Source organism: Aulostomus chinensis, chromosome 6, assembly GCF_037954235.1.
Source record: "Aulostomus chinensis isolate RoL2024-O1b breed Wild chromosome 6, RoL_Achi_v1.0, whole genome shotgun sequence".
NCBI classification, from domain to species: domain Eukaryota; kingdom Metazoa; phylum Chordata; class Actinopteri; order Syngnathiformes; family Aulostomidae; genus Aulostomus; species Aulostomus chinensis.
In genome coordinates, this window is record NC_141325.1 from 21,708,117 (window position 1) to 21,724,282 (window position 16,166).

The following is a 16,166-nucleotide window of genomic DNA, read 5'->3' on the forward strand; positions in this document are numbered from 1 at the left end:
TCTGCTCTTTAAATTCCTGCTACGCTGTTCTACTCAGGTTGCCAGGATGCAATAGGCACTGGCAAAATAATTAGGGAAGTGGAGGGAGAGAGAGTAGTTGGCAAACAGTTTAACTGTCATGGGGGAGGGGGCACAGCCAAAAGAATAAAAGCTATCAAGACTCATGAGGCAGGTTAATATCACTCAGTACGGGATTCAAAAGTAAAACACAACTTCCAGGCTCTGCTAAACGACTAAGAAAACTTAATAAAAAGTCACAATAACGTTGGTGGTACTGCCAAAATGGTGCTGAATGTGAAGCTAGACCTTTATTACAATAGCTTTATCATTCTGGGGGCTACCTATGACATTATGGACAGAAAAGAGGTATCATAGGAAAAGAATGCAAAGACATTTACAAGTATGCACATTGTTCCACTGCTAAAACTTCAAGCGAGCTGTCATTTTACTCGTAAGTAATTAATAATTGTAACCCTCTTAACCTATTTTTACAGACGTAATGAACTTAGCATTTTCAGCTGTCTACAGATTGTTCTGCAGCTTGCCATTTAGCTGAATATTCACATTCACTCAATATTTCAAATGTTTTGATCTTAGCTGAGTCCATCATAGCTTTCCATTTTATGTTTCTTAACAGGATCTGGTTTGTGCAAAAAGACTGTTTTTGCCCATCTGTATACCAAAAATCATTTTCATTTTAAGCTTAGATTTTTTTATTGTTCTGAAGAAAAGTGCGGTAGACATGATACTGAAGGCCAACTGAAACCCGATGATATCATATTGTACAGCTTCTTGTTATGATATTCAAGTCAAGTCACTTTTTTTTTTGTATAGGACCAAATCACAACACGTTATCCCATGACACGTTATGAGTAGAGTAGGTCTAGCGCCACACACCTTTAATTAGTTTATACCCTACAATTCTCCATGACCAAGCACATCTTGCAACAGCTCATTGGGTGTTATGAATAATAATATTACAGCTAACTATTAAAGTAAAATATAGTGGTTAAATCAGGGTTAGCTGAGACAGCACTGAGGTGAACATTTCAGAAGGTTGCTCGGAAAAAATCAGCAGTAATGACAGATCCTCTTCAGTATGGTCGCGGGACCTTGAAGCACAAATAGATTTTTAATGGCAGCAGTCTAAACTGCTACTTATTATTTGTCTGTCAAAGCTGATGAGGCCTTAGACAGGACAGAAAATTAGGCTGAAAGTCATGAAGAATCAGTAAATTTTTTGACCAGTGCTGTTATAAGGCCTTTCCAAGCAGGAATGAATCTATGTGTATCATGTACAGGTTTTTATCATTTTTTTAAAGAGTAAGATCATACCAACACAACACACATGGCATCAAGTGTGTCTCACTGTAGTTTGTACCTGCTTACTGCTGTAACGATTGTGGGACAGCTGTTCAGTCTCTTCTATCTAAAGAATCATATCTACATATTTCCATGAAATAACGCATTTTTACATAAAAGTCACAACATGGTCATTTTCCCCTCTGATCTTTTCCAAGGACTTCAGAATAGTATAATCATGAATGGAGGAACCAAGGTCTTCATCTTTAGTTCCAGGTAACAGGGAATACAAAAACACAAAAACAAACCCCCAAAACACCAATGTCTGTGGTATTTTTTTTTTTTTTTCCAAAATCAACACATTCAGATTTCATAGAAGTCAGTGGAAGGCTTTGTAAAATGTTCTGCACTGATAAGCAGATTTGTGGAGAAATAAAGCAAAACCACAAGTATGTTTGAAGGTTACTTATAACTGTACCAATGACCAACTATACAGAGCTGGAATCAGAGATGTAAAGTATCTCTGGTTGTTGCAAATTGTGAGAAAGAAATACGAGCAGGAGTTGAAGATGTTTTGTCTTGTGAAAAAAAATGCATTGTTTCCACTTAGACATGTTAATAAAAATGTTGAAGTAGTGCATTAGAAATAGTTTAAGGAAAAGGCAAGATCAGAAAAAACTACTTTAAGTACTTTGAAGTGGATTTTGACTTAAAATTCTGATATACTTAATGCAAAATAGAAACACATTTTTAATATGTTCAGATGGACTTAACATTTATGTTTTAAAAAATAAAATTCAAAAAGTGGACATAATCATGAAATAAAATGTGACTGGTTCTATCAGATTGAAGGGGAGACAGATAAAATCAGTTGCACAATCCTGTATGTAACAGAAGTGGATGCAAATGTTCTTTTATTCATTCATTTTTTTAATGTATGTTACATTTGAATGCAAACCCAACACTAACTTGAATTCAGAGAATTCAAAGAGAGAATATATTTATGAAAATAATTCATAACAGATTCATTCTGAACACATTCTATATCTTTACAAAGGGCAAACTGTTGATAGTGATGAAACATATATATCTTTTAAATTGGCCTTCACTGTAGTAGAAGTGGGTTTTTTTTCTCCAGAATTTCAAAAGTGAGTTTACAATCTTAGGCTATTCATCACGGTATCTAATCATCGCTCCATTTATATGTGCACCACAGAATGTTTAAATCAGATTACAGTGAGCCTGCCCCAACCCAATAACTCAACCCTGAGGGGCCTCTTTGGGCCCCATAACTAATGACATGAGTCACTGCATCATTATATTGTGTTACAGCAGGTTCTCTTACAACAAGCTATAACAACATTACCAGTGACGGCATTATGACATTTAAAAACTGATACATGCATTCAATCAAAAGATAAGCTGTTGTCATGGTGATTCTGAGGGTCTCCACAACAATAGCAGGATGGAAAAATTGAGTCAGACACACAGCAGTGAGGCAATGTTTGCCCAACAGTCAGATCTCGTAAACAGAGAGGGGGGCTTTTGCAAGCAGCTGCAGAAATTCCAGGCTGCTGCGATTAAAAGTAACACCCACATTGAGAGTGGGGAGGGTGTTTGAACAAGGTCTGTTTTAATGAAAAGAGAGGAGCCATTTGCAGTAAAAATAACTACATTTCAATGGTTCATTGTGCCAGGCCCATTTCATTGCATGCCAACTCCCAGGTCTCACCAAGCAGCAATCATGTATTGAAAGAAAAAGCTAAGTTCATAAATACAGCCACAACCAGCACAGCTGAAGCTCTGCAAGGGAGCATGATGGTGTGTGCAAAAACATTTAATTCAGTAAAAATTAAATGATGATAAGTTTTTTTCTGTTTCTCAATCATTTCTAAACAGGAGGGTTTTGCTGTTATATACAAAACATAATGAAAAGAAGTCAATGTAGTGGAAATGGTTGATCTGGTCCCAAGCGCACAGTTCAAAGTACTTCATTTTACACCTGCCTTTAGAGTCTCCACTTGTATCGTGAGTAACCACTCATGATTGGATTGTCTCTCTCTCTGTGTATGAAAATAAACACCTGGATTATTTTGGTTTTGGACGACCAAAGCATTGCTGTTGTAGTATGTTGAAAGTTAAATGAAAAAAATCAAATCAATAATGTTTGGCTCTATTTTGTTGCCAATCTACAGGAAATAATAATAATAAAAATAATAATAAAAAATGATAATAATAGCAATAGCTTGGACAGTTGCTCCAGCCCCTCCACTAAGTGTGGTGAGTCATCACATTCCAAAATCTTGTGGGTTTATTCAGATCTGGACTTCCTTTATCAGAAGTTTATAAAATCCTAATAAAGGCCGATTGTTCAGTCAGGCTTCATTACACACTAAAAGAGAATCTTCAAAGATTTTGTTCCCTGAATCCAAAACATGTACACATACAAGGATGAGAAAGTAATGGCACATCACACAATACAGGATCTTATACCAGAGTAGCAAGTGCACCTTCTCATTTTTGTACCATCATCTCATGAGGAAGCAGATGTAAACAAAAGGGACACTGATGAGGTAAAACAAGTTGCTGTGGTAATGCTCTGACAAAAGAATAAAACCTAACAGAAGGAAAATCAAGTCTTGATGTCATAATGTTAAGGTAGACATGGTAATCAGGGGTTCTTCAGAGAGAACTGGAATGAAGTTTTAACTGATAGTTGTAATGTCTGTCAACAATGGTACTTTGCACTAGCTAACGTTAGCCTAAGGTCTATTATGTTTACCACTGCTTTGCTGTCAGCTGCCTGCTTTCTCACTGGCTATTGTGGTTCAGCTCAAAAAGTACAGTTGCTCCATCCATCCATCCTGTTAAGAGTCACGGGGGGGCTGGAGCCTCCAGTGGCTTTCCGGCGAGAGGCGGGGTTCACCCTGGTCAGGTCACCAGTCCATCGCAGGGCCAACACATATAGACAAACAACCATTCACACTCACAGCCACACCTACGGTCAATTTAGAGTATCCAAATAGCCTAGTCCCCTCTTGATGTCTTTGGACGGTGGGAGGAAGCCGGAGTACCTGGAAGGAATCCACGCAAGCACAAGGAGAACATGCAAACTCCACACAGAAAGATCCCGTGCCCAAGCAGGGACTCAAACCCAGAATCTTCTTGCTGTGAGGCGACAGTACTAACCACTGCACCACCGTGCCACCAGTACAACTGTTAACATCCCAAATAATGCATATATATAAAACATGTTTGAAATGACTGGGGTGACTCCGATTGATATGTGTGCTGATCAGAGGTGTAACATTGGATCCCTTACACTCCCATATCATCTGGGCAGATTATCGTTTCAGATCAGCCTTGAGTAAGTAATGCTCCCATTGTGGTTGGAAGGACCAAATCAGACCCCAAATTGGCCTGATTCTCCTGGAGTGTGTACTCAACATCAGTTTACTCAAAACTTAACATACTGTATGTCATGAAGCTGCAAGTAAACCAAGAACCTATATGCAATAGACGTGTTGTGACCTTGGGACTTTTGCGGTCCCGCCCTGAGCTCTGTAGCAGCTTCCCACACTAGCCAGCTGTTAATCTTACCATGGTATATTTGTATGGAAACTGAAGAGTTGTCCAGGCTTTACCAATACTGAGGGATGCCAAATTGACTTGTCTCACACACATGCATGCACGCACGCACATACACACACACACTCGATGCTCCTTTCCCTTTATCACTTCTGTTTTCAGTTTACGGCCCCCTTCCCCCTCTGCCCATGTGGCACCCCACCGTATAACTGTAATGGTACCGAATGAAAGGATCCAGGAATGCCATTTAAGCATTTCCAGTGACAGAGCACATTTTAAAGTGTGCCACAGCTGTTAGATGACTATATGGAGCAATGATCCTGGCAGGAGGCAGGGGCCCCACACACTCCTACACTCATGGTGATACATTCTGGTGCCATATGGAGAACTTGAAGTCACATGTTTTACTGTAGCTTCACCGCATTGTACAGGGTTTCCACATCCCAAGCTGACAGTGTTGACATGGAAGTTACATTGCTGAAGCATGTGCCTTTTTCAGACATTGTCTTCCTGCCAGGTTTTATGGACACATAAAATGGGTGGTGCAGTATTAGAGGGGGAGGGGTCGGATTGATTGTTTTTCAAGGTGATCCTATTGATAATAACCTGAAAAATTCTGAATAAATATTCAGGGGACAATGCCAAACCTACACTTCATTGTAGTTTTCATTTCAGTAGTGTGCATACAATGCATGTCATAGAATGTCAATGTCTGTAGAAATTCTGATTAGAATTCCAGACATCCATTCATTCACTGCCATTCATTTCTGGGGGGTAAACTAGGCACATACATTGCAGACATGCCAACTTACATTTTGAGGGTGTTAAAAGTATGGATACCAAAAAGAAACTTCTGTAATTCAACTGCACTTTAAACTATAAAATGTTCAGCCTGGTGCATCTGGGCCAAAGTTCTTTAATGATATGTGAAACTTATCTTTTTTATGATTTAAGTTTATTTAAGGAATCAAAGATAAAAGATTCTGCCATATGAGTTCATTTTCCAACTGTCAAATATATTTATCAGTACACACTACCCACTAATGATCAAACTTGATGTACCATAATTAGTTTTTGGATAAAAAGGACCAATTTTTATTTGTTTTTTCCAAAAATGTTGGAAAAAATTTGAAGTTAAATGTAAGGATTTTCATATTCTTCATCAAAATTCGGGGAGCTCCAATTCACAGATTTCCTATAAATCAACACTGGAATGAACTAATATTAGTCGTACATGAAGTGAATTATTCTGCATTCTTATGATGGATGTCTGTTTTTTTGGCATTCAACTGCTCTTCTTCTGATACAGTAAGTGCTATAGCATGGCAGAGAATTTTTCTCACTAAAGATATTAAGAAATAAATGCACATTATTCGAACAATGGAACATTAAGCCATGAAGCTGAATATATTATAACGTATCATAGTGATGGTTTCTAAGACCGTTCAGCAATTGAACAAATTGTTTAAGGAATTATCCCACTTTAAGTGTCACTATTTTGGAAAAAGGCAGAATCATTTCTGTCTCTGCACTAAAAAGAATAAAATGATTCTTCACTTTAAACACTGACACAAGTTTATTTGTAATATGTCTCTGCAGCTTTATTTTTGTGACCTAAAGGAGTTAGTTACAATAAAAATAATGTGTTTGGATGGATATTTTTTGCAGCGTGAATGGTTTGAAAGGCAGGGGTATGGGGGATGGGAGTGAAATCATACACCAGTCCAGCCAGGGCACCCTCTTCCTCCTCCTGCTCCACCACCTTTCTATAGTTGTTGGAAAAACAAGCTTTGAGAGGTACAATTCACTAAAAGGAGTGGCTCCTCAAAACCCATGACATGATGTCCATTACATGGCATTTCAAGCTGGGAAAGAAGGAACACCTTTCCATGTTTAGATGGCTCATTTTTTTCTCTGCTAATATGCCTCTAATAACAACTCCTTTGCTTACATATTCAATCCAGCTTTATTTCACAGCGCTCACAGAGATGACAGTGGATCTACGCAAACAATGAACATGGCAGAACACAGCACAAGAATTCAGAAAATATCTGTTGACAGTAAGAATAGATGCTACCAAAATTAAATAATTCAATAATGGCTTTTTGAAAAATTCCCTTCCTAGTTAACAACTACGAAATGTGTTGAAAGTGTATTATTTAATGTATATACATTTACGAAGATCTTACTGTGTTCACAGAGCCAAAACATTAACTAGATTAAAACACACAAACTGGAAAATGCACTCTAAATTTAGCTATTTTGACTAAATATATCAAACACAAACATGAGGAGAAATGCACTTCAAAATCCAAACATTAAACAAATTGAAAAAGGAATGAGGTTCATTAAAAATGTGTCATTTCTTGATTTAGTTTGTTCCCTGAAGTAAAGACTACAAAAAAACAGCGGAAAAAGTCTATGTCTGTCATTTTGTCTCTGTCAAAAGTCTGATAGTATAAATACTGTAAAGTGGGTTACTGTCAATACGACAGCAAGTAGATGCTGAACACAAGTGAAACTAATATCGGGAGCACAAATGTTAAAAGAGATGCGATAGAAATTTAGAAGTGGTGCAAACAAAAAAAGTACACAAAAGGTGAAACATTAAATATTCTGAGAATTGCTGTTTTGATTTCATTTTCAAGAAAAAATGATCTAATCCATGAAGAACTATAAAAAAAAAATCCAAATATATGTGGTATACATTTAGATCTGTTTTAGTTCATTGTAAGTATGTGTTATCTCAGTGCTTCATTTTTCTGTTGTTAAAATTTAAAAAAAAAAAAATTCAAAAAGAACAACTGAAGATTTTTCAGCCTACACAGGTTTGGGTTGTTAACTAAAGATACTTAGATTTTCAGCATTTATTTCAATGGGCAACTTATATATTTTACAAATAATGTAAAATGTATATAAAAATATAAGTATATTATAGAGGATAGCAGAGTACATATACTGTATTCTGCTCGACATTACTTGTTGAAACTTGAAACTTGTTTGAGTGACTCTTTATGGTGAGTTTTAATTGTTGTCCTTATGACAGTACTGTTCTGAGGTAATGTAGTGTGGATACAAAAGGAACTTCAAAGTATGTAATACTGCTTTCACACAGCGCAAAGCAAAGAACAGCTTGTGAAAGATATATCACAGCAACAGAATTTATCAAACATTAACATTCCACGCATGCATGCGATTTTGTTTTTGTTTCATAATTGTTTGGCACCAGGCCGACTCTCACACAACACACACTGCCAGACAGGGAGATCCCAGCATTTTTGGGTGTGAGCCAGGTTGGAATACCACCAGGTCCAGTTTCCTTTATTTCCTGAGCCACTGCCAAAACCACACGCAACACCTCTCTCTCTCTCTCTCTCTCTCTCTCTCTCTCTCTCTCTCTCTCTCTCTTTCTCAGTGGCTCTCGCTGTCTCTCAGTCTTAAGTCTTTTGTTGTTACTGCAGAGCATCTTTTTCTGTCACTGACAGAAATTTATTTTACAGTCTCACCTCTTTAGATTTTGTAGAATGTTGTCTCTTGTTTGGTCATAACTGGGTTTTACCAGACTTTTGAATGTCTGACGGCATCCGGTTGGCTTTTAATTTCTTTTCATTTAATAATTACTAATCAAATGTCAAATGGAAAAAAAAGCATTCCAAACAACCAGATTTGTATCAATTTGGGGGGGGGGGGGCTTTTTGTTGTTGTTTGTTTTATTTTCCTTTCCTCTCTGTGTGTTTTTCCCAGCACTGGCTCCCATGTTATTCTTGAGGTCTACAGAAGTGATTAAGGAGCTACTGTAAACACCCGCTGGTCCCTTTTGATTCAGATCAGATTAAAACTTCTCCGCCTCAGTGGGGCCTTTATATATTTAGCCCACATCTTGTTCCTATTTGCAAAGATGCATTTACTGCCTTCAAATGTGGTTTTGTTTTGCAGCTTTGAGCATGCTTAGTATGCTGGCTCCACTCTGTCTGCCTAGCAGCCATAAGCATCCTTTTATTGTCCCATGACCATTACACTGAATGACTACATACAAATGACCCCCACAATAACTGCACATCCTGAGGAATCTTTGAAGCGTACAGCCTGATTTACCATGGAGCCTATATGCACTTCCACAGGAAACTTTCAGGAATGAAAGAAAGACTTTTCTGCAGAAAGTAATGCTTACTCTTCATAATATGTAACGATTTGTATCATTTCTTGAGTACACAATCCACCCAGATATCTAGACAGATGGTATACACAATCTTTAATGAGAATAAATCCCAATGCCCAATTCATGAATCATGGATGTGAGGAGAACAAAAACCTTCTCTCCACACGCTCATTTCATCATCCTCCACATATAATTCTCCATATATTGAGGGTATTGGTTTCAGACCATATTTAAATTGCATTTCCATGCATTCAGATGCTTTAATGTGCAGCGCTAATGCAGTCACTAATGTACACATTACATTTAGGTAAGTCTGCAAATGATCTATCATAAATAAAAAATGACAGAAGGTATCCAGAATCACTCAGAGAGTATAGATCGGTCTGCCAGAGCCTGAATATATACAGACAGTTGTATAGTGATCAAATAACTAGGTGTCATTAGCTAGCCACCAACAAAGCAACAGAGAAAAAGAAAATAAGACTCATGCACACTTAAGACATAAAAGTATTTATGCCATTTTTTAACAGGCATATTTTACAATGGTTAATAAAAGATGAATGAACTGGGTGCTTGAACTCTGAAGTAGCGCTGAGTGTTTAAATGTGGATCATGAAAAAATATTTATTTCCATTTAAGTGTCGAATGTTGAGAAAAAGTTTGAATTTTACAACTTCATTTAGTTTTTGACATTTTTGATTTTGATTTTAATGTAAAAACAACAATGACAAATGGTAATATGTTGCAATACTGTGTTATATAATAGATTTGCGGCATGACTGTTTTTCCTTGAGATGTAGTGGTTTTAGATCATAACTGAGGATATGTTGCACAATCCAATGGCGGAAGCAGCTAGGGCGATAAAACAATTTAGTTATATTACCACTCTTATAGGGATTTTCTCCAGTTTACACATTAAAGTTTTCTGATGTCAATCAGACTTCAAACTCATTTTCTAACTAGATGTTTCTGTTGTTGCATTGTACATCAATAGTTCAACCAAAGAACCAATTGGTCATTGGTGTGTTTGTATCATGTAGCATTAAAAAGGCATACAATAAGTTGCTCATGAGCCAAGGAGGGAGTATGTTTCTACAATACATTGTGCTTTCAAGTGAAATTATTAACATTCTAAAACTGCCCATTTTAAAACATTGACTCAGTTTACTGAGTTGAATGTTGTAAGGCAAAAAAGAGGCAAATATTTACGAACAATAGAACCTATAATGACCTGCGATGCAAAAACAGACCAGTGATCAAAAAAAGCACAAAAGCAAAAGTTGAAAAGCACAAAAACTAGAGTTAAATAGATATTAAACCTATTTCATAATTTTAAATGTGGTCTGACACATCGAAAGCCATGTCAAAAACAGAATTTATAGCTGTTTCCAAATTTAAAAATATATCAGAGGAGCCCAGAAGCCCAGATGAGTGTCTGGGCTTCTTGCAGAAGTCGATGCTGTCTTACCTGTTTGAACTGCTCCTCATAGGTCCACTCGTGGTGCTGTGACTGCGGGTGCGCAGACGGAGACTCTGCGCGGCGAGCCGGGGCCAGGGCACCCGGGATTCTAGCCATGAGGTGTACTGGGGCGCTCTTTGGTGATAGGCAGGCTTCCTGGAGCATGGACTGACGGTGCTGGTAGTGGTTCAACCCGATATCGTCTCCGTCCTCCTCTTCATCAATGACTTGCTCCTCCATGTCATCGCCCTCATCATCTCTGTTCTTATTATCGCTACTGGCCCTGGAGGAGTTTCTGTCCTCGTCGGCTCTGCGGACCTCCATGTGTGGGAGCGTCACCCCAGGGGATGAGTTGACAACTCCGGCGGCCAAAGCGCCGCGCATCGCCGCCTGATAGTGGCGGAAAGCCAGAGCTTGTTGGTGTATCTGGGACTCCACCATTGAACGGAGGTCTTTTTCTTTCTCCGCCTGTCGGAGTTTCTCCTCTAGGGCCAGTCGCGCTGCCTGTTGCCGCTGGAGGTTTTCCATAACAGCCTCGAGCTTCATGCCGCCGCTGCCGTGCTGGTGGGACTGGGCGCCGGGGAAGGGACTGAAAGAGGAGGCGGAGGGAGCCTGGAGGGGAAGGCTGCTGGTGGGTGAGAAAGACCCTTGCTGCGAGGAGACGAGAGTCCGGACGGTCGGTTCAGAATTATCACAGTAACGTAGTAAGGTCAAAGAATTAACAGTTAGCTTCATTACATACATTGAACCAAGTTTCTTATCGGACTTTACCAAGAAATATAAAGAGAGACTGTCAGACACAACCAACAAACGAACACGAAAAAACTTGCAAAGCGTGTTTACAACAAAGTTAAACTAGATCCCAATGTTAGATACGTGTGCATCAGGTAATGCATTCGATAAATTGCCAGCAAATCATGTTTCGAATAATCAAGTCTAGTAAATCACTGGGAATAAGACCTGGAGGCTTACCAAAGCAGATTTAGTTGCTAAACTTGTGTTATCAACCATGCTTCTTTCCGTCAGATGTTCCGAAATAGTATTAACCAGGTCACAAGTCTTCTTTCAGTCCTGGTTATAGTCCGCATTCAACATCAAGTATATAGGTCTGGATAAGTTGCTGAACAAATACCTGAAATGTGTTGGATAGTGTTGAATGGTGGAGCCCAGAGCTGCTTTTGGCAACAAGTGGCAAATGTAGTGAGAATGACCTCTGGAGGCAGAGATCAGTCCTCCTGCTCCATCTGCTAACAACACGTCAATACTGCCAGCAATATGAGGGCAGGGCGGCATCACCCCCCCCCCCCCCCCCCCACACACACACACACACACACACACACGCACACACTGAGGTGTTCTAAACCTTCCAGAATATGTTATATCTATCAACATTTGATCACTATCATTGGAATAGACAGCATTGACTGGACAAGTACGTTTGGACATTTTTTACTTACAAACTAAGTTATATCATAATTACAAGATATTGCCCTAAAAATTAAGATAGATAGATAGATAGATAGATAGATAGATAGATAGATAGATAGATAGATAGATGATAGATAGATAGATAGATAGATAGATAGATAGATAGATAGATAGATAGATAGATAGATAGATAGATAGAAAGTATGTTTGCTTTTGTTGAACAGAATTTAACATTTTATTCTGATTTGAGCCAACACCACTCCCACCAAATTTACAGGTACAGGCATGAATTTGTTTAATTTGGAACTTAAACAAAAACTTGAATCTATTTCAATCAATCAGGCAAATAAAGGTATTTTATTTCATGGACAAACAAATCAAAGACAAAGACAATCCTTTTCATTAATGTGTCACCTGTTGACCACAGGGAGCTTACTGTTTTATTGTTCATACCCAGATATAAACTTGAGAGACCATTTCTGCTGACAGTCTAGAATTCCCACTTGATAAATCTATACAGTCATATCAACCAACTGTCTCACCTGTATTTTGACATGTATGTTCCTTTACACCACACAGACACTGAAACCCCTTGTGTGAGACATCATGTGCTTACTGAAAAAAAGAACCTCCCCTCCTTTCCGCTATTCCACCTTAAGTATCTTCAGTTCTGAGGTTACCGCAGCTCCACGGATTTTTGTTTGGAGTTCACTGAAAAATCTGTACTTTTTCTGAAATTTCTGCTGCATCCCCACAGTTTTCACCTAAACCTTTTTTGCAGAAAAGGACAGGTCTTACGTTTTTGTCTTTTCAGTTTGATATTCGATGTAATTCTCAAATTGTTATGTCAAGAGCTGTCTCACTCTGTCTGCCCTCCAGTGTTAACGTAATGTCTGTGAGCCACGCAACTGGCCGCCATTTACCACACAGTGACCCCACAATTAAGGCTTACTGTGATGTAGCATATATCATTTGGCTGAAGCCAATCAATTATCATCTGCAGGGTCAGCACTGAGTGGTCTATGTAAGATAAAGAAATACTACAAAAAGCATAGCTCTTTATCCTATTTTACAATTAGTTTTCGATGAAAACGGAGAGGACTTTTTTCAGGAATGTCAGTGGAGAGAGATTTATATTCAGGCTCCGGTTGAAAAATTATGAATTGTTGTTATAGTATTGGTATTTATTATAGTAATAGTTCCAAAAAGATTCCAAGCTGTGCCATTTGAGCTTCTATTGTCTCCATGACTCTAAACTTGACCATGTGTTTTGATGGAAAATCATTAAAATTAAAGTGCTCTGTTTGGGTCTTTTGCTGGTTTCCCAAACATAAAGATAAAATAAAAATAAAATATTCTTAACACAGCTTTGAAATTTTGAATACACACAGACACACACACACACACACACACACACACACATTTATATATATATATATATATATATATGTGTGTGTGTGTGTGTGTTTGTGGCCATAGTTGCTTTTTGCGGGTAATTTCCTGAAATTTCGCAAAAAGGCAATTTCTTGTTTATTTTCCCATTATTTTAAGTGAAAATGCTCTGGAAAAAGGTGGATATTTAATGTCAAAAACACTGACAAAAACAACATCAAACAAAACAATAAGAACTTTACCACACAACATGTCAATACTATGCAGAATTTGAAATTTAAAACAACCATGTTTATGATTATTTATGAATTTGTACTGTTAAGGGTATAATCAGTGATGCTGGATCTGCTGTTTGATAAAAGTGTGTGAATAAAGCCCATGTAAAAAACAAATAATAAAATAGGCAAAAATAAATATGCCTAGACATGGGTCTAAATGTGGGTTAGTGGTTTGATAAGTCAATGTTGTGTTTGGGAGAAATAAAAAAGGCTGAAAAACTTAGGACCAGGCACAAAAAAAAAAAAAAGAAAAAAGAAAAATGGTTATGGTTATTTCTTACAGTCTTGTAACCAAACCTATTAATCAACAATAATATTAAGATTTGGAGAAGCAGTGACTTATTCTCTTAAATATAAATTTTTACACGCATACATATATGGATTAGTACATATAATCTTTACATAATAATTTCAAATGTTTTTGAATTTGTTTTTTCTTGTACCTGTATAATGTTTATTTATTTCTTCTTTAAAATGTTTTTCAATTCATGTTTTGATAAAATATGCATATTTACCCAATTTCAGGTATGTATATATATACATATATATATGACATTGTTTATCTTCTGTTTCTATTTGGTTTCTGAATATTTACTTCTTCCTAAGGTTATAATTTTTTTCAAATAGTTAATGTACAATTGTATGGATGTATGCATGTAAATATAAATCAGGAGCAGATTATTACATTAACAATAACTGATTTATGGGCGACGGGTGGGATGTTTAACAAGAAGTTTCCTTTGCTTCATGCTTTTCTGTATTGTAATAGTAATAATGATTATTATTCATTAAATTATGTATTTGATTATGACTGAATTGTTATTTCTTGTCCATTTCTTGCCTTTTACTTGTTCATAATAAACATTTTTCATGAATTAATTCAGAATCAGCTTTGACAGGCTGATACAATGTATTGTATAAGAGTGCTACCTAGTGGCTCTCATTTGGAATTCCTTTGCAGAGCTGAGCTTTCAGTTTATGACATTATACATAGCCACACATTTTTTAATGGCTTTTCATTGGGGACCAACTTGACAAACAATTGAAGATTGAAGTTGTGCATTGGTTTAAGTTAAGTGTACCTATAAACTAGTAACCATGTAATAATTGGTATTACAATGATGAGGAAGAAGTACATTGCTTGAGAAACCATGTAATAGGGTACACTGTTCACATGCATTTCATTCCGCGACATTTGGAAAGCAGCATCGCAATGATATTGGTGAGCAGGACTTTTAGTTTTTGCTTGTTTTGTATACAGACAGCTATTACTTGCTTATCACCAGAACTAAAACATTTTTTTTAAATCATCGAGGCTATGCTGATACTGCAGTTGTGGTATGCTTTTTTAGAAGGAATATTCATTTTAACATTATTCCCATTTCCATTTAAAAAAACAATTAAATTGATGATAATTTGATTTTTTTTCCCCGCATTTTTTTAACATGTTTTTTCAGTCACTAGTGTATGATGTGTGGCGATGACATCTTTGCAGCACCAGTTTTGATTTAAAAGGGTATTTTGAACCGCAATTAGCCTTTAACAAATGTTGTCCCTCCCTGCAAAAATTGCAATTGGCCATATTGTGTGTAGAGTAAATTTCCATTTACTGTATTACCCTAACCTGAACTGTGGTTCACATGCTTGTCGATATGCTACAGCACAGATCTGGTCCTCATTTGGACAAATATGGAATTGCATTACTTTTCGTGAGGCTTTTATTCACAAAAAAATTAATTTCAGTTCCACTATGATACACTGTACTTTTCACAAAGCATCTTTCATTGTGTGTGTACATTACTACTCCAGGACAATAGAGAACCCCCCTAAAATTTTATCCAATCCTTGGCTTTGAGTGACTAGACAAGGGACAAGGGAGAGTGAAAGCACAGCAGATATGGTGGTCAATAATGATCAGTGATATTGACCAGACTTGCAAATGCAAACATAAGACAGACTGGCCTGCAAGACAGGAACAGAACAGCCTGGCTCATGCTCATTATACTGAGTGTTAAAAATAAAATTTTGTACAGATAGTACATAAATTTAGGCTTGTATCGAACACTGTTTGAAAATAAAATTTAAACAAAAATTTTGGCTCATCATTGAGCAAAGCAAGGGTGTGGGACTGAGATAAGTGATGTTTGTGTGTGTGTGTGTGTGTGTATGTGTGTGTGTGTGTGTGTGTGTGTGTACTGTATATATACATACATACATATATACATATATGATGATGGAACATTAAGATTTGTGAATATACTCTCAATCTACAAATTGCATCTCACAAGATCTGTGAGCATTCAAAATTGAGTGTAGCAATTAATAATTAAGACTGATGAGTTTCACCAATGGACAAACAAGAAATTAATGAGTGACATGATTGTAATGCCTGCCATGTAGAATTTTAATTTCTTAAATGAGGCACTACCTCAAATCTGGGATCTTCAGTCAGCAAACAGACATACAGTACATACCAAATTGCATTGAAACCTTTAAAGTTATTGCTCCCTTTCTGCCACCTTTTCAGCTGCTATATGACTAATAACTAATTGTCCTGTCT

General features: G+C 37.2%; 1 protein-coding gene across 1 annotated transcript in view; it reads right to left on the reverse strand.

The window, feature by feature from the left end:
* Positions 1-11,713, reverse strand: part of arid3c (AT rich interactive domain 3C (BRIGHT-like)) — an 84,691-nt gene extending 72,978 nt beyond the window's left edge. Inside the window, exons 1-2 of the mRNA XM_086207012.1 lie at positions 11,481-11,713; positions 10,518-11,159 (exon numbers count right to left, since the gene is read on the reverse strand). Coding sequence (XP_086063138.1) covers positions 10,518-11,159; positions 11,481-11,519 — 681 coding nt within the window. The 5' untranslated portion in view covers positions 11,520-11,713. The remainder of the gene's footprint in view (positions 1-10,517; positions 11,160-11,480) is intronic.
* Between the last annotated feature and the right edge of the window lie 4,453 nt (positions 11,714-16,166).